The sequence below is a fragment of the Amphiura filiformis genome, chromosome 18 (genome assembly GCF_039555335.1).
Source record: "Amphiura filiformis chromosome 18, Afil_fr2py, whole genome shotgun sequence".
NCBI classification, from domain to species: domain Eukaryota; kingdom Metazoa; phylum Echinodermata; class Ophiuroidea; order Amphilepidida; family Amphiuridae; genus Amphiura; species Amphiura filiformis.
Genome location: NC_092645.1, coordinates 31,870,192 through 31,894,462, shown reverse-complemented (window position 1 = coordinate 31,894,462; position 24,271 = coordinate 31,870,192). Strand labels below are relative to the sequence as shown.

At 36.1% G+C, this 24,271-nt stretch overlaps 2 protein-coding genes across 3 annotated transcripts in view; both read right to left on the bottom strand.

Annotated features, from left to right (window-relative positions):
- The window catches only part of LOC140140125 (polyunsaturated fatty acid lipoxygenase ALOX15B-like), a 69,106-nt gene that overhangs the window by 17,876 nt on the left and 26,959 nt on the right, over nt 1-24,271 (bottom strand). The window contains exons 1-5 of one of the 2 annotated variants that reach the window (XM_072161961.1): nt 5,140-5,663; nt 4,128-4,154; nt 1,375-1,718; nt 827-955; nt 323-370 (exon numbers count right to left, since the gene is read on the bottom strand). In XM_072161961.1, coding sequence (XP_072018062.1) covers nt 323-370; nt 827-955; nt 1,375-1,718; nt 4,128-4,154; nt 5,140-5,158 — 567 coding nt within the window. In that variant the 5' untranslated portion in view covers nt 5,159-5,663. Of the gene's footprint in view, nt 1-322; nt 371-826; nt 956-1,374; nt 1,719-4,127; nt 4,155-5,139; nt 5,664-24,271 lie in introns of those variants that run through there. The other variant, XM_072161962.1, reaches the window with a different exon arrangement.
- The window catches only part of LOC140139600 (arachidonate 12-lipoxygenase, 12R-type-like), a 30,063-nt gene continuing 20,822 nt past the window's right edge, over nt 15,031-24,271 (bottom strand). Inside the window, exons 7-13 of the mRNA XM_072161304.1 lie at nt 23,054-23,164; nt 22,293-22,507; nt 20,737-21,023; nt 19,182-19,285; nt 18,600-18,827; nt 16,122-16,309; nt 15,031-15,417 (exon numbers count right to left, since the gene is read on the bottom strand). Of these exons, the coding sequence (XP_072017405.1) occupies nt 15,285-15,417; nt 16,122-16,309; nt 18,600-18,827; nt 19,182-19,285; nt 20,737-21,023; nt 22,293-22,507; nt 23,054-23,164 (1,266 nt within the window). The 3' untranslated portion in view covers nt 15,031-15,284. The remainder of the gene's footprint in view (nt 15,418-16,121; nt 16,310-18,599; nt 18,828-19,181; nt 19,286-20,736; nt 21,024-22,292; nt 22,508-23,053; nt 23,165-24,271) is intronic.

Here is a 24,271-nt window from a genome sequence, read left to right as displayed (position 1 = left end):
CATTCAATCACCCAACGGAAGCCAAATAGGGTAGAAACATAAGTAAGAAGACCGCAATTCCCCCAAACAGGACACCAATGTCCCAAAAGTGTTAGGGATGAAAACAAAACTCGACCGGCGGTTGACCGGCGGTTACCGGCGTTTGAACCGCTTTCCATTGTTTAGAACAATAGAAACCAGCTCCAACCGGATGATTATAAGCTGGGCCAGTAAATTTATTATTGAGCCATCAGTATACATTCTCACCGGCTCGGATGGCCAGTATAAAATACAAACCTCGTTTTTGAAACGGAAAAGAACACACAAATAAACAGAAACTTACAAAGAAGTAACTCTTGCTGAACGTTTCCGAGGTTTGTAACACATTGGTCTGGAAGAAAGGAAATAAATACAAATTAACAACCATAAGATTTGTTGTTGTAAACCACATTTGCTCTGTACACTTTGCATTTTCACAATTATGTTCACTTCCCAATTGACAAATATTCCAAAAGGTGTTTCCCATATCATATCCTGGATTCAAAGAGAGGTGGAAAGTGTTTCTTTTTGCTCTGTCTCATCATTTGATCATTTGCTTATATTTATAGATATTTTTACCTTTTTTGGTCAATTTTAGGGGGGGGGGACATGCATTGCATTTGCTTCCGCGTGAGTCAGCCACTGACCTATGTGTACGACTTAATAAAATACTTTAATAAAATTGGTATTCACAAAGCTCATCTATAGCGCCGAAAAGTAGACCGCCAATTACGAGCTGATCAAACTATATGCAACATCAGATCACATCTGGCCGGATCAGATTATGTCTCATAATTATTTATCTTACCATTGTTGGAATGCCTCCTGCAAAGGGCTGAGAAAAGTGGAAAAAGGCCCTGTTCATGAAAATCTCTTCATGGCGTCTCTCTGCATTCCTATCATCCAGTGGAAGCGTTGAATCTACAGCAGTAATGAGCTGAAATTGATCAGATGGAAACATAAGAAAACATATTTCATAGGCGTATAAACATTATGCCTCTTACAGGCCCATTCAATGATCCCAGCGAAAGTATTAAGTCATTTAAATAATGTGTATATAAGTTGCTTAAAAGTGAATGATAAGTCATTAAAATTATCATTAAAGATATCTTTGAAATGGAAAATTTGGCAAACAAATAAAACCATGAAAACATGAGTATTGACAAAAAGTTGAATCCGGCTCAATTCAAAATACATGTAAACAGTTTCATGTAAAATATCCTTTTTAGCATATCTATGCTGCCATCAAAGGTGCAAAAAACTGTGATGACTTTTAAGATTTTTCGAATTAGAAAATCGCTGGAAGGTCTTCTGCACTGGGGTGGGGTGGGTGCTTCCAAATCTTCCACCACTTACCTGGTGTCGCATGGTAACCCATCGTCCCATTGGAAAAAGCGTCTTCTTTTTGGACTGCGCCTCTGTGCATGTAATCGTGTCCACAAACCAATTGAGGTTTGGATTGTTACCAGCACGATAGATCCATATCTCAATCTGGTCGATTCTTTCAAAGGGTGCAGAGACATACAGAATATTCTTGGAACCTTTGAAGAAATATCGGCCACTATATGTGAATATGTTAGACACATGGTTGGTGCTGCCATCTACATTCCATAGTCTGATGCAAACATTGCCCTTGCCGACTATATTTTGACCTCCATATTCACCGGTTGCAATTTCAATCTGGAACTGGTGGTCTCCATCTGCAGACAAGGGTGATATCAAAATGTTTTATGTAAAAATGAAGGGGTTCAAAGACTGCAAAATTTTAATCTCTAGCTGGCAGTGTCCCACAGTGTCTTCGCCCCGATATCTTCATGACAGAAATCGCCATGGTAGGTTGAATCCACGGCCACGCATGGCCATTTTGTTTCGACCTGTTTAATAGTTTTGAGACGCATAATGGGCCGAGGGACATCCGACTAAGGTTATTGACAATAGCCTTGTGACTGACCTCTGTGTGTGTGAGTGAGCATGGTATACGCCATGAGGTCATCGCTTTTAGACTGCCTCCACGAATGGACTGCGCTGCGCTATAGTTCGGCACATATAAAATCAGAATTTTTGTCAGTTTTTAAGCTCAATACGCACGGTTCTTTCTCAATACGCAAGCTAACGACTATCATATCCTTTCAAAAAATATGGCTTCTTTAGAATAAAAAAAAAATACGGGAGATATTCATCATATTTCTACCCCGGTATCCACAGATTTATCGTCTGAATATCAAATCGTGCATAGCACATTGACGTGTACCGATCCCGTGTATTGATTTTAGTGTCTCTGCTGTACAATGTAATTATTAACCAGGCGATGTCGGTGTGTGTCCCCTAGGGGACACTTGATTTGCTCGGACATTTCCAAACTAAGGGTCTTTTGGCGAAAGATTTTTTGAAAGGTTTTGATGGCAGACTCACAAGTAGCGTCACTCTATAAATAATAGAGGATTACAATGGGCGTGACGTTATTTCGATTCACAAGAATCGTTCCTAGAATCCACAGTGACGTATTTTTTAACATAGTCCCACTGTGGAACCATGAAAAAAACCTTAAGGCCGCTACAGACTCCAAGTATTCGACGTAGAATTTTAGTCTTAGGTATTTATAATCAATCCCCATTCTATTTCCAGTAATATTTAATTGCTAACGAATTTTTATCGATCAAGCATAACGGCCCTTAATGTACAGGGTGTCCCAGAATGATTTATACCGTGTTTGAACGAATCTAATTTTAATAACTGCAATGCAATGCCACACATGTCTCCTACTTATTCTGTGACTTTCATGGAAATAGCTTGATTCGTTTTGGCGTGACATTGCTATTACTGAAAATGGACGAAAACTGCATGTGTGTAATTTACAGTGCAAAGTCATCATAACACATGGATCCTTTATCACCATCGTCCAGCCGCACTGTGCAATATACATGTATTGAAGAAATCCTACATTCTTTGATAGGAAATACACCAAATTTGGCACAGATGTAGAGCTCACAGTGCTAAATATTTCTTGATATGGGATTAAGTGAAACATTTCAATACGACATCAGATATTTAGGTTGCAAAACATACTTTTTATGTGATTTTTACCCAAAAATGTCATTATTACAGAGGATATAACTTCATCAAGGATCCTCCGCAGTAAATTTTAATCTTCTTTGTTACGTAGCTGTGGGTTTGCCCATATACTGTGGACATAAATGCATGCTGTGACACTAAGGACGAACCTTCTCTATACTTTTATGAAAAATCCATCTCTGCCGGCATTTCAAATGATGAAACTCACACACCTCAATAATTGTCTTCAAAACTGCCGCCAAAGAAAGAATAGTTTACTAGAAACGTCCAATTTTTAAAATCTAAAAAATCTGAGAAAGCTAAATATATGTAGAACTTTTAATGCAAAACAATATGACCAATAGAAATGCCGTTCAGACCTAAAATTCCATCTTTCTCGGTATGAATTATTCTGGGACACCCTGTACAAGTATGGGACTTATTTATCTTAATAATTTTTTTCAGCTTAACAACATTTTATCCAACCATTTGATCGTCTGATGATCGAGTACCCAATTATCGAAAGTAAGGGTATGCCGTAAAACTCAACGGTTGCCTTTCCAGCGGTCTATACTTTGAAATTTGTTTTTACTCTCTCCTGAAATGGGATTGAGCACTCTTTATTGCAAAGTTAGTCTACCTGAAAAAATACTGTTAAATAAATAATTGGCATCCAAATTATTATTATATCCCGATATGGTTGGCCGAACAATATGAAATGGAACAATCGTACCCATTGCACTAAATGGGTCGATCCAGAGTGCAACAGAAAAGTTTACGGCACCCGACGTTCTACAGTTTTTGTTTTTGGAAAATTCGTAAAGAATTGAATATTTATCATCAAAATCGGTAAGTGGCAGTTGAAAACTTGTTTGGTCGTCTCATATTTAGCAACATATTTCTCATTTATAGATACTTTGTAAAATGTTAAATAAAAACACCATTTAAGTTAATTAAATACGCTTAATTAGAATTGGTTCAGATACATACACATGAAAATTATACGGATCATTGAATTTCAAATTCAATTGGTTCAGAGAAACTGTGTATTGACTTACCACTAAGGGTAGCCCACTGTCGCAACCCTGAATAAGGAAATAATTAATAACATAAGGTTTGGTTTACTTTATATCACATAACTGTAATGAAGATACTGGCAAACAAATGGCATGAAGAAATTAATCGGGGATTAAAAATAGTATCATGTTATGCCGAATGAATCATAGCCCACTGGTAATAAAAGAATTAGAGAAAGTTTTTTGTTTTTATGCAATTAATGTAGTTACCAAATTCAGAGACTTGACACAAGTATAAGCATACAGAATCTTGAGTAGGCTATTGGTCAATTATTATTGCCTGTAATCTTACATTGTATGTTTTTTTTAAATAATAATTGGTTTGAAACGGTAAGAGAAAACGTGTTTGTCAAATTTGAGTGCATTAGGCTGATATCATCCTTTGTGGTTACTCCTTCATGTAATTATACACGAAATTAGGGTTAGGGTTAAGGTTAGGGTTAGTTTATGGTTAGGATTATGGTTAGGATTATGGTTAGGGTTGGGGTTAGGGTTAGAATTAGGGTTAGGGTTAGCTTACACAAAATAATTACATGAAGGATCAACCCACTTTGTACAAGTCTTTAGGCTTGAGTGTCAGGGCATACAAAAAACCACATGTATATCTTTAGCCCTTATTTCCAACAATTATTGCCCAAATATCAAAAAAAAATTATTTTTCTGCAGTATAATTATAAATCAAACAAAAAATATCCTGGTCTAGCTGGGTCAATAACAAAAGAACGCTAAACAATATTCTATCAGATATGCTATGGCTATACTCTTAATGCCTCGATTAGCATAAAAAACCTGCACGTATACCATTTTAATCAATCAATTAATACTTCTCCAGGGGTGTGGCTATTCATACTCTACATCATACCAGCCTGACAGAACTTGCTTTTAAGGCAGCAAAATCGCGAGGAACAATATATTATTTTGGCATTTGAATGATTCTTTTAAAACAAAAACAAAATAATGATATATTGAGAAAAAAAGAGTATAAAACACTTACTTGAAATTCTGTTTCCCATCGTAAATCCCAAGCACCCGACGTACTCAACCAATTGGCAGGAGATTAATGAACATGCAACTGTGTGAAGCACTATGCGAGTACATAAATGTACACATACAGAATCCTACCCAGGATGGGAGGCCTGTGTACCATTGAGATCACATAATACTTAACGGGTACCCTCGTACATTTAGGCTGTCCCCATTTATAGAAACAAACAGCACTTTTTGTCCCACTTTATTAAACAATATTAGGCCGGGTTTCTTGCGAAATACAAACCTTCATACAGCCATCATAATCCTGTGGACAGATCTGCAGCCCCCACCTCATGAAACACTCTTTCATATCCAATGTGCAACAATATCAACACTTTCAAGTCTATGTTATTATCCTTAGAATTAATAGACTGTTTTTTTACGTTTCATGGCCCAGTTTACAGTTTTATCAAACAATTGTGTGCAATAAAATGCTTATCCCGTTTTTGGTCAAAATATTGTATTTTTTATCTATAATACCTCTTGTATTTGGGTATGAAAAATCCTCCTAAACTGTGAACATACCTGTACAATTATCATTATAACTACGAATACTGATACCCCATAGGTAGGCCTACATATTAAACGAAAAATATAATGTAGCATCACAGGAAATTAAGGGCACCAGCTGTGTAGCATGAACTTGATTGTGACGATCACTGCACATTTTAAATAGAATTCATTCATCATAATAATAATACAACATACAATGGACATAGGCATCGACTATTGAAATCTGCCCGGGAATCATCCAGCCCATTAATAATCAATATTAATGTAAATAATGCATAATTATAATAATATTTTATTACTATGACAAACTAGTTAACCCTCAAACATTTGGAGCATTTCACACCTATCAACATTTTCCCACGTCTTCTGCTTGGCTATAAACTATCACAATCTTGTGTTCCGGTTTGATCAAGAATAAAAAAAATTTGTAGCCAGCAAAAAAAAAGGACTTAAGGGGGTGGTGCAATAATTATGTGTACCCCCGGGGTGGTGAATTATAGGAGGGGAGAGGCAAAGAGTTTTGGCAGGCCAAAGGGGGGGGGGGGGGCAAGCATTTTGGCAGGTCGAAGGGGGAGGGGTCAAGCGATTTTTGGCAGGTCGAAAGGGGGTGAAGCAATTTTTGGCACAGATATTTTTGGCCCCGGTTATATATTACGCCCTAAAATGGTACAATGTATAGGTAAATGTTAGGAACACGTTCAAATATGCAAAAGTTCCTGCTCGCTACACTCGCATTGTATGATAAGGCAATTTATGGTTTTAAATTCAAGTTTTCAAAAATCTTGCATTTGTACGGGGGAGGGCAAAGATTTTTTGGCACATCAAAAAGGGGGGGGGGGGCAAAAAAAAAGGGGGGAGACTTTTTGGCACGGCCAGGGGGGAGGGGCAAGCGATTTTTGGCAGACCATTTTGAGAATTCACCACCCCGAGAGTACTCCTAATTATTGCACCACCCCTAACAGTACCTGAATAGATTATAAAGATACTGCTAAAAACAAGTAAGAAAAGAATATTATTATGAATAATAATAATAAAATATGAAAAATAATAATATTAAGAATATTATTATACAAACATCTGTTTTACCCACAACTGAATGTCAATTTTAACCCACTCCATTCCACGCAAAGAATGAAAAATAAAAATAAAAACAAACCAAAAATTCCAGAAACTGAAAATCCCCTGAAATTGTCAAACTCATGAACCTCAACTATTTTGTGACGTGCCATGTCAAAAACAGACACTTCTGGGCAGGTTATCAATTTTGAGGCTTTTACATCTTAAATATAGAGATATTTTATTCCACAATGCGGTTTTCCCCAATGAAATCGGATATTCCTAAGCGAAGATATTGGAGTTCGTAAGTTATGGTATTATAAAATTGGAAATTGAGATATCGGCCTTTCAAAATATTATTGACAATGTTAAGAGTAGGAATGACCTTGAAAAATGTCTGAAAAAACACAAGATGCCAGTTATAGTCAGGCAATATTTTAAACATTATTAGCATCACAAATTGTGAAAAAAAACCATTGTGCATTAATGTGACATGGACGGAGGCTGCAGGCAGGTGTTTCGTGATGCAGAAATCCCAGGGTATTGAATGCTTTGCGAATAGACACGCTTTGTGAACGCTTTGTGAGTCATTAATTGTGCACCATTAAAAATGAAAGTGCGTGTCGCATCTTTCTTTTCGGCACACCATAGGAAACAAAATAGCCATAAGCCCCTAGCAGTTAGCAACCTGGACAACAGATTCATTTGTTTTATAGCAAGGCTCACTCAGTCATTTAATGTGGCAATACAAACGATCGAATTTGGTGTTGAAACGAGCTAAATTTTGAGTTACACCTTTTCAATGTAAAATTAATTTTCTCGGCCAAATGAAATGCAATCATTTTTATTTTTTCAGTAAATGTCAGGTCAAATTGTAGTGCTTGATACTTATTTTTTTTTTCAAATCCTAGTGTTAAACTTAGGCGTGAAATTTCGTGTAAGATTTTCAATTTTGATAGGCTTAAACTCTGCCCGCGAGCTTTTTCTTGGATCAACCTTTTAGCTTTTCAAAGTAATATAGTTCGCTAATGAAGGATTTTTCCCAACTTTCTAACGCACATCACCGTGAGCGATATATCATAGTTTTGTCAGAATTTACGTTTTGATTTCACCATTTTTTCACCGGCTGAAATTTTTTCAAAATCAACGCGTGAAATATAAGGCTAATAATACTAGCATTGTGGATCGATATCCCTGGGTTTAATAGGAATACCGGCATGATACAGTGTTGCCAGAACTTCAATATAGCAACGAAATTCCCAGTCCTAATAATAGCGCTCCTATACTGATCATGTTTATAGCACGATGAGGATATTTCATCATCACGTGAGTGATTCGGACCAATGTGTTGAAATTTGCTTCTCCTCAAAACAACTTTGCCCGAAGGCTTACATGCAATTGGGCAATATTTTAAACAAAACTTTCTTTTACAAAACATTATATTACGCTGTATGTTTTATGATCAAGCAAACTGTTTGGAACACACTTCCAAAGAAATAACCTTCGTAACGCCCCGGCGTAACGCCACAGACTTTCGTTATTTAAACGCCAGAAATAGATTGTCCTTATAAGAACCATCAGAGATTGTGGCTTACAAGAACCGTTCATTATCATTGTTAACTTAAACAGGTTTTTGTTTTTAAACATCTTTATAAATTGATTGTTTTTATGTTTGTTTGTAAATTTCGTGCTTTACGCGCTTTGAGTTCCTCATCAGAGATTGTGCCTTATAAGAACCATTCATTTTCATTGTTAACTTAAACAGGTTTTTGTTTTAAACAAAACCTGTTCAAGCAATTATTTAACATGGCTTGCCTCAAAACAGAATAACTTGGATGTTAATACTTGACGTAGTGTTTCAATTGTCATGAAGGTGACTGGGTATGGTGCCTTTTGTTTGTGTTTGTTTGAAACTGCTTTTGGAAGCCCACCGAAAGTCATAGGCCCTAATGAAGCAGCCAAAACAATACCTGGTTAAACATGGAAGTTTATAAAAACTTATTAAATAACCTTAAGGAAAAAAAAAAAAAAACATTTGTGGCAACAATAAGCCTTGCATTGAAAGTCATGGTTAAAGTGTGTTGATTACCACACCAAAGTTTCCCTACATACACCCCCACTACCCACCTCACACACCTCTGCACCCACCCCACCCTATAGGCCTACATGTACATGATATTACATAATAATATATAGCATAGCTATACATTTAGGTATAGCGCTTAATTATGACAATATGGTTAGGCCTATATATAGGCCTACATGTCAAATTAAAAACAAACCCGAACACTGATGAATCTCTACAGAAACCCGAACACAAGTCTGAAGGGTGTAATGAAAATGGCAACCCGCGATGGGGGGGGCGGTGGGTAGGTCATACAAAATTCACATGGAGATAGGAGGGACAGAAGATTAAAATCCCTATAATAACACGCTAATTTTTCTAGGTTTGGACCGTGGATTTTCATGAACCTCAAGCGTGCGTCTCTTAATACGGACTAACCTAGGTAAACAAACACACAGACAGACAAAATGGTTTTCATAATCATGGAATCCATATAAATTGAAATTGCAGGCTATCACGGGAGCAAATTTTTAAAATTCACCTCATTTACCAGAAAACCCAATTGGGGATTTGGGCTACCAAATCGCTAGTTGGGCAATCTTCATGATCTTTGCTTTTCAATGGAAAATTGCCCTGGATGACAACAATGAAAATATCGACTATTTCTGCTGGTTGCGCACGAGATAAAAGCACCGAGTTTGACATTTTCAGAGCATGAAGGGAAAAAGGGTAAAATAAAAACGGAAATTCTGACAAAACTATATATAGACCCACACGATGTGCTTTACAGAGGTGGGAAATATCTTTCTTTAGCAAACTATATTAGTTTGAGACGCTAAAAAATCAATTCCGTAAAAAGCTCGCAGGCGAACTCAAGGCCTATAAAAATCAAAATATCACACTAAAAGATACAATTTGATGCTTAATTTTAACACCAGGATTAAAAAAAATGTATATCCAAGCACCAAGTTTTTAACTGACATTACTGAAGAAAAAAAAAAAATATTGCTTTATATTTGACCGAGAAAATTAATATAATAAAAAAAAGGTGTATCTCTGAATTGTGCTGATTTTAACATGTATCGATCGACTTTTAGCGCGACTAAGCATTTCTAAAGAATCGGTTGTCCAGGTAGGTGACTGCTAGAAAATATTTAAAACTGAGATCTATTTTATGAAATTATGATATGATCCTGATTTCAATAATAATTATAAATTACATAAAAGCCACAATGAACGATGATCAAGACCTGTAATAATAACATTGGTTAAATTTATTCAAACCTGATATTTTGGTATTATTTGTAATGTTTTGCAGATAAATTTTGAATTAATGTCTTAACTACGACATTAAATTCCCCACAGAGCTCCACGTTACGGCCGCGATATCAATTGGCATAGCCTTAAATCCGGGGTAAGGGGATAAATAAATGACCATTTTAACGCCTGTATGTGGGGTTTTGACAAAATTAACCTCCCTTTTATCATAAAAGTGTCAATTTTTGCCCGCTTCGCGCGAATTCGCTCCACTTTTGAACCACAGCAGTTTCGCTTCAATATGGCAATATGGTATTTTCTACACCTCCGTGTTTCCTGACAATATGGCCAAAGTCCGGGGTCAAAGTACTTCAGCTTTCTCTCCATAATGCCGCTTCTTATGGTTAGACTTGTACCAATCTTGTCGAGGATCCAGGAATTTATTCTCCTGACTTTCCATGTCACTTGTAGAAGCCTCCTGTAACACCACATCTCAAAAGCATCTACTCTTTTCCTATCATTCTTGGTCATAGCCCAAGACTCGCATCCGTAAGTGGAAATGGAAAACACAGTTGCACGAAGTAGGCGTACCTTGAGGTCAATGGATAGGCCTCTGCTTTTCCATATGCTTGACATGCCCTGAACAGTTGTCCTTGCAATAGCCAGTCTTCGCTTAATTTAAGTTGTGCTGTCACCACTGTTGTTACCCAGATATTCAAATTGCTTCATCTCCTCAATCTGCTGTCCATCTATCACAAACTCATTTTCTACAACCATTATTTTTGTCTTCTTTGTGTTCAGGAGGTGTATAATATGGTATTATGTGTCAGAAAATAACCCTGTCGCCAAAAGGTGCTGAATTCATTATATATATTATATGTGATGCGATCAAGCAAAATTAGTCGAAACTCGGAAATATTGATTTTGAGATATAGCCATAGAAAGGAAATATTTCCTTTTGTTTCCTGTTGTTTTGGAAAGTCTTTAATTGCCCATATCTTTGGAACTTATGGTTCAATTGCAATGGGGTTTTCTGCAAAACCCAGCTTTTTACTATCCTGTAAAAAACTGAAAATTTGATATACGAGTACTTGGATTTTACCGACATCATTGTTTCAGCTTAAAATGGACAGAAAGCATTGTTGACACTTATTTACCAATATGATTCATCATCGTTTTGCTAATTAAATGATAACACATTTAAAATTTAATAGAAATCGTACATGATGGCTTTAAACAGGTCAGAGAGGAAATCATCCACTACAATACGGTAACTAACCAGGAATGCAACGTGGGTTTGAAATCCTGATTTTATACCACAAATGCTTCCTTTTGATTCAATTAACACACTTTGTTTCCTGCAACTGCAGCTGGTACTTATTCTAAATGCCATACAACTTGACTATGACCTTGGCCATAATCCAAAAGTGAAACCAATTTATACAAAAACGAAATCTTTGTACGCACGAGAGAGTAAAATTAACAAACCATCTTCTTAATTTAATATATCAATATAAGTGTAAAGTATTTGGCTTTGAGACGCTTGAGATGATATGATAACGACTCTATTGATCATGTTGATTCCCAAATTCACAACTTAAACTTAACTCCAATAGCAATATAAACTCTCTAGTCGCGATCTATCTTGTCGTTTGTGATAATTCATCTAGTTAGCCTACAAATTTTCAAAAATTTATTGGTCAATGACTGCATGTTACCTCTGAAATTGTACAAAATAATACACGTGTATTCAGATGCTGATACATCTAATGTACGAGCCCCGCAGGGAAGAGTGTATAGATTTTATTATAACAAAATGTTTGGTGGGGTTTTTTTTCGCTAAAATGACAGAAAACACGATCAAATATATATAATTCATCAACCTGCAAGGTTAGGAAAACGCGAACTTACAATTATTATGTTAAAATAATGGATAAGCACGTGCCTTCCTATCAGCCAAATAGACTATAAAGGATGATATCTACTTAAGGTGGTTTCATCAATGGTCCTATCTACCTAAACTGATTTTAATGTGAAGTTTATACTTCATCAATAGGTGCTATCTACTTCTTTTAAGAATCATCTTCTAAGAATCATCTTTTAAGAATCTACTTCTTTTAAAATCATGGTAATGAGTGATAAATATATAAATCCAAGATATACATCCAAGATGGTTGAAATCATCCAAAGGTAAAGTGCTCAACCAAAAATGGGAGCGAAATAATTAATTAATTGGATTAGATACAGCTACATAATGCTTTACAAATCTGTTTCGTAAGGCCACAGGGATATCTACTTAATATAATATAATGAGTGATATCTACTTAATATAATATGACTTCATCAATGAGTGATATCTACTTGAGAAGTGTGCTTTCTACCTGAGAAGACTTATTCAACGAGTGTTATCTACCTCAGGTAACTTTATCTATGAATGACATCTAAATTGAATAATGACTTTATCAATAAGAAATATTAAATTTATTTGTCGACTATAGCAATAAATGTTAGGACGTGACAATCATTTAACAAGCAAAATACATTTTTATTGGAATTTAGTAGAGACATTTTAGGGTGGAGAAACGCACAATCTGTGAATTAATACAGCAAGAACACAATTATTTCTACGTTTTTCTTTTTTTATTTCCAACCTCAACCAATCAGTTCAAACAAACTATCATTCTACAGATAAAAATTAAGATAAAAAAGTTCATTTTGTTAATTATAAATCAACCATAATATACCTTGATCCATATGAACAAAACAAGTTAGACCAGGTCCAACTTTATTTCTGGTCTAGCTATGTAGATTAGTGTTATGGAGAAAAAAAACATTTTTGGTATTTACATATCTTATTCTATATTATTGTAGATCCTGTTAAGGGCAAATACATTATTAGATGGCGGCAGTTTAAACATTTTGACTTTGCTAGAAGTAACGGAGGAAAAGAAAAGAGTCAAAGAATCCCTCCCTAATTCTAACCTCCATGGTTTGACCAGGTTTAACTTGTCTAACTTGTTCTACGCATACGGACCCTTCAGTTTTAATTCTGCATTTTTTTTTATCATACTTCTCATTCTATTAAAAAGAATACAATAAAACTATTATATAGTCCTAAGAGATACGATTTCACCATAATTGTTTGAAATTAATATAGGTTTACTAAAGCAATAATATTATAAATGCACATAACCCAACATACCGTGTTCAACAATATTATTACAGAAAATCCTAACAAGACATTATTTTTGCTAATCTAATCTAATTCGAAACCGATATTGTATTTCATAAAAATATAAAGCTATATGTAGGTAGAGAGGCACAGGGTGTCCCAAGAGTCTCGATACCAATTTAAACGTACATAACTCTATAGTATACAGCAAGTGACAATAAAGATGAATGTATCGTTGCACAGAAAAAAACCTCATGCAATTATTTTGAACCAAATTTGACATATAAACATACTAACGTAATGGGCATATGACACACAAAACCATACAATAAGTTTACAGCACATCTCCGGATATCGAACAGTTCGGGTATTATAAAAAAAAACAGTCTATCAAGATGATATACAGCACCAAGAAATGTGTACTTATGCTTTGATTTTATTCAGAAATCAAGACAGTAAAAGCTATCTTCTGAAGTTGTGTAATATTCTATCTTTCGGGACAACTCGCAGTGGATGATGTAAGATGGGGAGGTCAACATTGAACATAAGTATCGTTCTTCATATTGTAACTGCAAACCCAATAAATATGTTCCAAAGTCAAGGCATATTCTATACATTAGTTTTCACATTTGATCTTCAGTTGGTGCTTCATCATCAGTGTGTGATCAGGGCTAGGGTTTAAACTACTACTTGAATATAGCCATTGTTAGATTGGAAATTCTATGAAGAAATGATTTCAATCTATCATTATTAACAGAATAAGATAAGATTTTTTCTTCGAAATTTTACTAGAAAATAAGGTGAAGTCTAACAATCGATTTCATAACTAGAAATGCACATTTTTGGTTACCAGTATTGACACGTCGCATTTGACGTGTATTGTTCATTGGCCATGTATTTTTAACGACGGAAAATGTATCATATTAGGTATCCAAATAATTGCATGAATTTACTCTTTCCAAATATGTATTTTGATTTCCCCTCGGCCAATCCTAGTGAAAGATACGACGGTTCAAAAAGGTATCGAGACTATTGGGACACCCTGTATGTAAGGTAATGAAAGTCGATTCTCAGTTTCCTGTTACCCGACCCGGTCCCGGAAAAGTTTTAGAGAAAAAAACTATTTAAAACTATTCCTCATTAAAAAAAATTGTATGTTAAGCATTTGTTATGGATATTAAGGGGTATTATGCACTCAACTGACATGACATCGTTCGTAGCCAGCGTTGCACTTCGGTTGTCCGTTATCATATTATGCTGATTTGGACACTATGCGCCGCAATCGTAAAATAATGAATAATATTATAAAAAAGTCATCTACTCAATCTTGAAAAAAAAATGTAACGGGAAACGGGGAACTGACTTTCATTACCCTAAAGTGAATAAGTCAAATCTGCACTAATAAAGAAGTACCATAAACCATCTTGGTCCATTCTTGAGTCTACCTCCGTTTCTAGAAATATATTATATGCGACTCATCATGTTAACATTTGTCTTAAAATGTAACAAAACAAATCTTTTAAAAATGACATTTTACACATTGATGTCAGATATTGACCATTGATTTTATGTGAAAATATAGTACAAATTTTCAATTGTTTTGCTTGTTTTCAAATCATTCATTCTTCATTATCTTTAAATGTTGCTTTCCAACAAGACAACGGCTGTGTTCCAATAGCCCAGCAAACATACAACGTTTTACAGAAGAGGTTTAAATGTCGGGTTATATAAAGTGTATAAAAACGTTTTAATAGCATTCACAAAACATTTTTGAAAACGTGATGCAAAATATTCTAACAGAATGTTATTTAACTGTTTAATAGCAAAATATTTTACAATAACGTTTTAAAAACATATTCATGATCCTTATATAACCCGACATTTAAATGTTATTAAAACGTTTTGAATAAACGTTTTAAGAACATTTTCGTGTTTGCTGGGCGGTCACACGTGATATAGTATAATATATTTAGCATATCCAAATTTGCTGAAAGCCCCAAGTGTGTATTAAGTCTGTTACGAAATCAGATAATAGTGGCTTTCCAATTCAAATGCTGATGGAGTTTGGAATGTGTGTTGGATCCAAGACATCGTACACCTCATCATACTTTTTTTCATGCTTAAGGACCTTGTTACGATCCTCAATCTTGTTTGACAGAGCAAAGAGACTATCCTGGAACCTAGACAAGAACATAAGATACAAAAGTAAACACCAGGATCATCTGAAAAGGAAGGACAGAGCAAAGCAAAGCTTGGGATTTATTTCATTCAGGAAAATTATCCAAGAGGTTCCTCCAACATAAGGTATCATTGCTCCAGAGTAATGTAACTGGTTTATAAAAACTAAAAATATGTATAATAGTAATGCAGATTAAAGTGGAATGAAGAATTACTAAAAAATGGTGTTTTTTTGTGAGTGAAAATGTCAAAAAATAACTAAAAAGTGCACTATTGGGGAAGGTTCATTGTTATCATATGACCTGATTTTTTTAACACAAATGATAATACGGATATGCTCCCCTAGAAAGATCCCTGCTTTCGGACCGCGCAGCTCCGAAAGACCCATGACTTTCACCAAAACAGAGCGATGAAAGACCACTGAATTTGATCATTTAAACTCTAAAAGACCCAAAATTTCAACTTTCCTCACATTTCCGGTTTCCCGGTTTTTTCCAGGTGAATTTCAACCAGAAAGCCAAGAAAGACCTTTGATTTTGGTCGTTCGCAGCTCCGAAAGACCCACCATCTAGAATTCCGGGGAAAAACCCAAAACAAATTGATGATGTGCCCTCCACTCCCCGGGATTTTTTTTGGTTGAAACTGGACTACATTATAGAAGTCCTGCATTTCACCCAACCACCCCATGGTCATACATAGTACATACTGTTTGACATTGGCAGGTTCATCTCCTTCATCAGTGAATTGATATCGGATAGGAAAGTTTCCCAGGTTGTTTTTGTCATCCTTGTTCACGGTGGCTTTGTTGCTCAAGATCTTGGTGATCGTCATTGTACCGAGGGTTTGCTGTTTAGTAGGTAAGGCTTGGAGAATGTCTTTTCCAGTCCTGCGAACCTAAAAAAGTTAACAAAATTATATACACGTATTGTGTTATAGGTCATGTATCAATAGTGTTTTTTGAAATGTGTGTTATTATAGCTCTGGGTGGAGAAGGAGTGAGTGAAGGGACTTATAAGTATGATTATAGAGTATACACATTACACATGCATGATTGTATTCATTCAACATTACTGAAAGGCAACCATGGAACCTGGATAAGCATGATAAGTAACTTTATAAAATTACGACCTGTCAGTATTAAATGCAAATATGCAAATCTACAGACATGCGTAAATCATTTTGACGACAATAGCCCGGGGGCACTTCAATATGAAATGAATCTAGGTGTAGGGCTGGCACTTTCGCAGTAAGGGGCAATCGGTGAGAGCAAAATGTAAAAAATATGGGGTCAACAGGTGAGAGCATGATTTTTGACATTCGGTGAGAGCAAAATGTGAAAAATATGGGTTCATTGGGTGAGCACATGGAATATTCCGGTGAGAGCCGAAACAGCGCCACAGAAACCTCGAACATTGAATTTCTAGTTCTAAATGGCTTCAATTTTTTTTCAAGATAAGTAATAAAATCAGTGATAAATGAAATTTGGTGTTCAAATTGAAAAATAAGGGTCTTTGTGTGACAGATCAAATGGAAAAATAAGGGGTCTTCGGGTGACAGAGCATGTGTTGTTAAAAAATATGGGGTATTTGGGTGACAGCGACGCGACGCTGAAAAAAGGAGTCTTAACAGCCCTACATACGCGTCACCTCCAAAGTGGGAGTGCCCCCCGGGACAATAGTACCACTAAGCCAAATCTAATAATTTGAAGGGTGTGAAAGAAAGAGTTATAATTATTGGCAATATCGGTAATTTAGTTTTACTATATTAAATAAAATTTAATAAACAGTACTAGTTTCCCCGTCTGCCCCTTCTGCCACCCTCTAGTTATGCCCCTTTTCGCCAGCCCATTCGGGGCTGGTATCTGTTTCATATATCGGGTTTGTATGCTCAAGAGATTAACTTTATTGGTATTAGTATGAATTATTTTACTTTTTGTGGTGGAATTTTTTGAAATTATTGTTATTCGGTTTGTAAGTATGTTTTGCCGTTTCAACGAACGCAAACGAGTGAGTATTGCCAAAGTTATGTTTAAATTAATTATGACTTTAAAAATTATAGGTTAGTCCTACATATAACAATAACTAATTCTACAGCATATCAACATGGTTTACAAAAGAAATTATATCACCAATGAGGTCATATCAGTGGCATTTTCATGGTCATCCTGTGTTGACCACTGAGCATGATAGTATGATGTTTGGTTGCCTGTGAGTGTATAATTGATATGTTGATAACAGATCTAACCCGGAGATCTAATAATGTTGTAGAATCAAAATCTTCATTATATGGACCATATTGAAGTCAAAGTAATTATCTATCCTATCCTGTATCGTTTTATGGATAAAATGGACTCAAAGTGTTATTGATGAAATCATTGCTATCTTAAACATCAGTTTTCTCTTTTCAACAGGAAAAATCCGAATGAAAATAAAGTTTTTAGGGGCAAGCTATAATATGGGCATAATTTATATGTAGGCCTATAGTTTTGAACAATGTACCCCATATTTTGACATGCACTTATAGAAAATAAATAAATTATGGTCTTACTCTATTGATTATAAATACTGTTAATGGCACATAACTAAAGTGAAGCCACTTTTAATATATCTTTGTTATTTGATTCATAAAATTACATTCAACAAAATGATTGAAGACTGAGAAAACACACAATGCAGACTACTATAGAATGGAGTAGGTAAGATGCCATGTCCAATGCTTTGCAGGAGTTTCGGACTAACAATCAACACATTCAGAAAATACAGTTTAAAAGTGAAGATTACAGTGAGTGATCAGTCCTTTATAATGTGCTTGTCACTATCTACTTTATAGTAAACTATACATTGCGAATTAATATCAAATTAATTTAAAATACAATGTGCACGTAAGGTGAGTTTATATTGCGATTAACTAACAACTGCAGTGTAGGCCTATATCTTAGCATGGGTAAAAAGCAGACAATAATTTGGAGTAATGAATTAAAGAGTTGACAGGGATAAAGGAGTTAATGTTTTTTGCTGTTAGTAGGCATTGTTCTCATCATTGATGGTTTGGTGTACTGTCGTGTAACATGGATGTAAGCGTGATCCTAAAATGCCTTTCACGATGACCCAAACAAATTACAAGACCTCTTCTACATTGAGGCTGGCTTTCCCGTTTAAAGGGAATTTTTATTAAATATCTATACCTTCTTATTCTCTGGGTCAATTCCAGCCTTGCTTCTTGGCGGATCCCCATGGAGTAATGCTGGATAGTTGAGTGGGAACGCATACTCTGTATACTGAAGGAAGTTGACTGCAGCATGTACAGCGCTGCAAGTGTAGATGGTGCTTGTAATGGTGTCTATCAAATGATCTAGCTTCTGGAAGTAAACCATCTGCCCATCAATCTCCTTGGGGTGCTCAAATGCTAAACCCTTGAAACAAACGGTGAAGAAAACATAGTTGGTAATAATTCCCGGTGCAAACCCTGTTGTCAAAAAGTAAGTTTGTGCACTTGATTGTTGGATGTGTCCTTCATTATTTCCTTGATCTTTATCTTCTTTTTGTTTCTCTCTTTTCATTTGAGCCGGATCCCATCAAAACCCAAGCATGTCGTTTCATGGAGCAACCGTTTACACAAACAAACTAACCTTTACCCTGCATTCACTGTGCGCATATGATCTGATGGGTTAGGAGCATCATAACATCCCGGCAGAACATCGTATCTTGATCCCCGCACCCACTATGAGCAGGCTCTAATATGTCTATAGCATCATGTAACATCTTACCTTTATCCCACATCCACTGTGTTTAGGATCTGATGGGTTGGGCTCATCATATAACATCTTACCCCACGCTTGTATTTCATAGTCATCTCTAAGGTTTGCGGGATCTGTGGAAATGAAAGAAAAAATAGCAATCCTCTTTTTATATGGTTCAATAGATATGTTATTATTTGCAAAAAATGTCTGTTAATTCTGACATTGAATTTGCGTGTTGTAATTTTTGGTTGTCGACGCCAGAAAAATACAAATTGAACGATATCCTTGTCAAACAAGCGAATGTGCAAGAAAGGTTATGAACACAAACATTTAACAGTGCTAGGTGTCTGATAGTATAAAAATAACAACTTTCTTGGAGTGAGTAATTAGTTGAGGGGATACCGGTATAGTCTAGGAGCTTAAGTTCAACACCCATGTCAACTAATGTTTAATACCATGAGGTGTTAGGATAGACCCTCTAGATCACTGCTTGGGGGTAGTGGACTCAAATTGTAGGGTACGTTTTTCGCTAGAGGTCACGAAAGGTCACCACACAGGGGTAAAAAAACTCAAAATGCTTCGATCTTGTTGAAAGATATATCAAATTACTCGTCTGATGTCAAGGATTAAAAAAGGGATAGTTTGTACTATCTACGGCCTATCGTTATTGAGTTACTCTACCAAAACCTCGTTTTAGGCAAAATTACATGTTTTTGGTTATACATGATTCAAAATTTCAACTTACTCCGATTTGGGGGAAAATGCTCATCTTGATATATAACTCAAGAAACGGTATAGAACTTACCTTCTAAACTGTTTACTTTACTTGTTATGTGCAAAAGAAGTCATCAGAGATCACCCTATATCTCATGATCTCAGTTAGTGAACACAGTAAATAGGCAAAACTATACTTTTTCTGAATCTATTCAGCTACACAAACAATTTGCTACCATTTTTGCCCAAATCGGAGTAAGTTAAAATTTTGATCCATGTACAACCAAAAACGTGTCATTTAGCCTAAAAATGAGGTTTTTGCAGAATTCAATAGCGATAGGTCGTAGATAGTACAAACTATACATTTTGTTAATCCTTGTCATCAGACGAGTAATTTGATATATCTTTCAAAAAGATCGAAGCATTTTGAGTTTTTTTACCCCTGTGTGGTGACCTTTCGTGACCTCTAGCGAAAAATGTATCCTGCAATTTGAGTCCACTACCCCCCCTAGAGGGTCTATATTAACACCCCATGGTAACAAAGATTGGTTGACATGGGTGTTGAACTCAGCCATTTTTCAAAACCCCTTCGTCCCAGACTAATAAGAATGTCAGTGGGTCGCGAAATGTACAATAAAGCCATATTGTAACATTTCCATAAAAATAGAGTTGTATTTCTGTTCCACAAAATGTTAATTTTTACTCTCATTTTGAGCCAAGAAACTTAATTCCAGCGCCTGTGTCGCAAATGCATCCATCGTGTCTTTTAATGTGTACTCCTTCATCATATAAAAATCTGAATTTTGACCGAACTTGAGGGCGTCTTCTTCAGCAAATGTTACAATCAGGGTAAGTTAATATATCATACCATGGTCATACGACTCATTAACTGTCTCTGCTACGTAGGTCTTGATGATCTTATGCACAGCTACAGCATCATCACGGAATGTGTACTTGGCCAAGTTTTCCACATTCCTGTTCTTGATGTCGTTCTCAATATTGCCTTCCACATTGAGACGCCAAGGTTGGACAGCGACTGAAGATCCTTGAAATCCTTCAAATTTGCGTCGGATGATCTCCAGCATTCCTTCAACTCCGATGTTCATATCACTGTCCACCCAACCACCTTTGTTTAGCAGCAAGTCCCACGCCACACTGAATTGAATAACAAAATAGACCAACGAAGTTTATAACTGACACAAGACTAAAATTATTATTTCTCAAAGCCGCCGCCCGCGTTCGTTTTTCTTAGCGTGACCATGTCAGCTGCAACGGCAAATTCATTTTTTATTTCCTTTTCCTTTCTTTTTAGATTTTTGCCGTAAAATCATGAAATTCTGAGACAAATTTAGAAGAAAAGTTACTTGATTCGATACTCGCATTGTAGCTTTCAACCAATTGCTATTTTTACTTCAATTGTATGCCGTGTACTTTTGAACATGCGAAAATGACATCTCTTAATTCAAAATTAAGTTTTAAAAAAATCTTTAAAAAAAATATAAAATATATAAAAAAAGCCTATTCCACATTCGTTTTTGAAACTGCTATGGGCTTTGAGACATACCAACTTTTTTGTTTAGCCCAATAACAAATATGTTTATGACGTAATATCGTTAAAAAGCATGGTGATGGCGCCAGACACAGGGCTATATAATAGCTAAAAACCGGACTACGTTCAGCCATTGAGGCACGGAATTGCAGTGTTGTAACAAGTCATGATTTATGACTTGACGTAAAATGAAGGCAATTGACTTGACTCCATCGAATATGTACAGTAACTTGACTTGACTTGAGCTACAAATTCGGACCAATGACTTGCCTTTCCCTCAATTTTTTGTTGATTTCCTACAACACTATTGAATTCGGCTACTCGATGCTGTGACAACTGAAGGCAAATGGTCAATAGGGAAAAATTTGGTCCGAAGAAGCAAATTAAAAACAAGGCTACATATCTTAAAAGGCTACAATCAAATTGTTGATTCGAGAATGTAGAAAACGTATGAAATTATACAGAAATGATATAAGCTATGGAACGGAAACTGTCTCCTTTGCATAATAAGGAACACCTTAAATAAGAGCCAACGCCCTTTATATCAATTTAGTTAATACCTGGTTTCTTAAAGACTCCGTAAAATTTCCCAAACAACAACAATAAAATATCAACAAAGAAAAATGACTGCAAATGCGCCCGAGTGTAAACTAAATGACCAAAGATGCATCCCGAATCTGTAGCACATCGCCTCCCCTCATTTCTACTAAGAACCCACCCCTCCTACATGTCCTAAGACCAGAAGGATTAATCCCTGCAATATACAAAAAGGGTGCATTGTGTTTCTAGACATTGAATGATTTTGTCTATCATGAGAAGAATCATGAAAACAGCTACCTGAACAAACTTTGAGAGCATCTAGCATGAACTTTTACCTGTTTACATTCATCAGATATCGGAAGTGTGGAGCCATGAGTCGATAGAGTGGGTGAGAGATCGACACGGTTTGCTGTAAGGCAAGGTATATGGTCTCCATAATGAGATGGGTGAAACCGAGATGAGATGAGGACTCATGGTATGAGGCATCGGCATTGTTGAACCACATCTTGGCGAGAAGCCAAGTGTAGGAGTCATCATCTGGGGTAAAGACCTAATACAAAGATTAACATAGGATAAATTGTGTGACTAATTTTGCAAATTGTTCTCAAAAATATAACTACACTATTATAGGGCAAGGAATCCAATTACTTAACTGAAATTTCAGTGATTCAAGACAAGTGGTTCATTATATAGGTTATGCAATGAGGTACATTCTAGCGGTACCTCTTTTCTTATCATAAATAACGTACCGCTTGTCTTGAGTCACTGAAATTCCAGTGTAGTAACTGGATTCCTTGTTACCAGTGTGTTATTATTTTTGAGAAAAATGCAAAAATAGTCACAATTTTATCAAGGGCTGTAGTACCACCTTAATGGTCTTTAATTCACGCCCCGATCATGGGCCAAAATAGTGAGTGTACAATACAAACTAGAGCGGTTACCGCACCATAGCTGAACCTTTATTCAGGAAATGCAAAATACAAAATACAAGCAATGCAAGAATACAAGGAGGAACAAAAACCCAGGACAAAATCTGGACAAGATTCCCAAATTAATGCAGGGTGACATATTAGCCTATACATTAACGTCTTCTTACCGGATTGTCATGTCCCTTGGAACCTGGGTGTGTCTTCGGGAAGAGCTGAATGGCAACAGGCATCAGATCCTGTTCTGAATTCACATAGAAAAGAGCTATGGGTGCTGCAATCTGAAAAGGTATAAAGATAAATCATTGTTTATGATGCATAACGTGTATCATAATTTTTTCTAATTGTTTTAAATCTGGCCTTCCTCGAGAAATTAGCTTCAAAGTTGAACACGATAGTTACGCATTCGAGGCTAGAGTCACTGCTATCGTTTTCCGATAGATCAGCATCAGCACACACCGACATCGCCTGGCTAATAATTATTAAAATAAATACACGGGATCGATACACGTGAATTGCTATGCACGATTTTGATATCAGACGAAAATCTTCGGATACCGGGTTGGAAAATGATGAATATCTCCCGTAAATGATTTTTTCTCAAGAAACCAGATGTGGTCTCATACACTTGAAAATACGTGTTGAACATATATGATAGTCGTTAGTTTGCGCTTTGAGAGAGTAGCTTGCGTCTTGAGCTGAAAAAGTGACCAAAATTCAAGATTTTAAATAGCGCAGCGTAGAACCTCGTGGAGGTAGTCTCAGGCCAGACTATATGTGGCTATCACGAACATACAGGATCGACGAATGTCAGACACAAACTGGCTGTGTAGGAGACTATCGTAGAGACAGTCTATAAGCATATGGCAATGGCGAATGTATGCTCGCTGACCGTACAGAGGTCAGTCACAGGCTAATGTCATTAGCCTTAGTCGGATGTCCTTCAGCCCACTATGCATTTAAAAACTATTAAACAGGTGGGAATACAATGACCATCCGTGGCTGTGGATTCACCCTACCATGGCATTTTCTGCCATGAAGATATCGGGCCGATGACACTGTGCAGCGTTGATAGTTAGTTTAGCGAGTCAATTATATCTTTAAAATGGAAGCCCCACTTTTGGTTCATGCTCCTTAGGGAATTAGCCAAGGTTAAAATTTATCCATGTAAATTCTGTTCTGTCTGTCATCAAAGTAACAGGTGTAAGTCAGTTCTTCTGTGGAGAACTGGCCAAGCGGGGCTCCCTGTTTAAGAGCAAATGTTGCCTATTTAACAGTTTAAAATGAGTTGAAGTGCAATTTTAACAACAATTTTGATGTGATCACCCGTCGCGATCGGATGTGTTTACTTCCGAACTTTCATTGCTTTACATGGTTTCCTGCTTCAT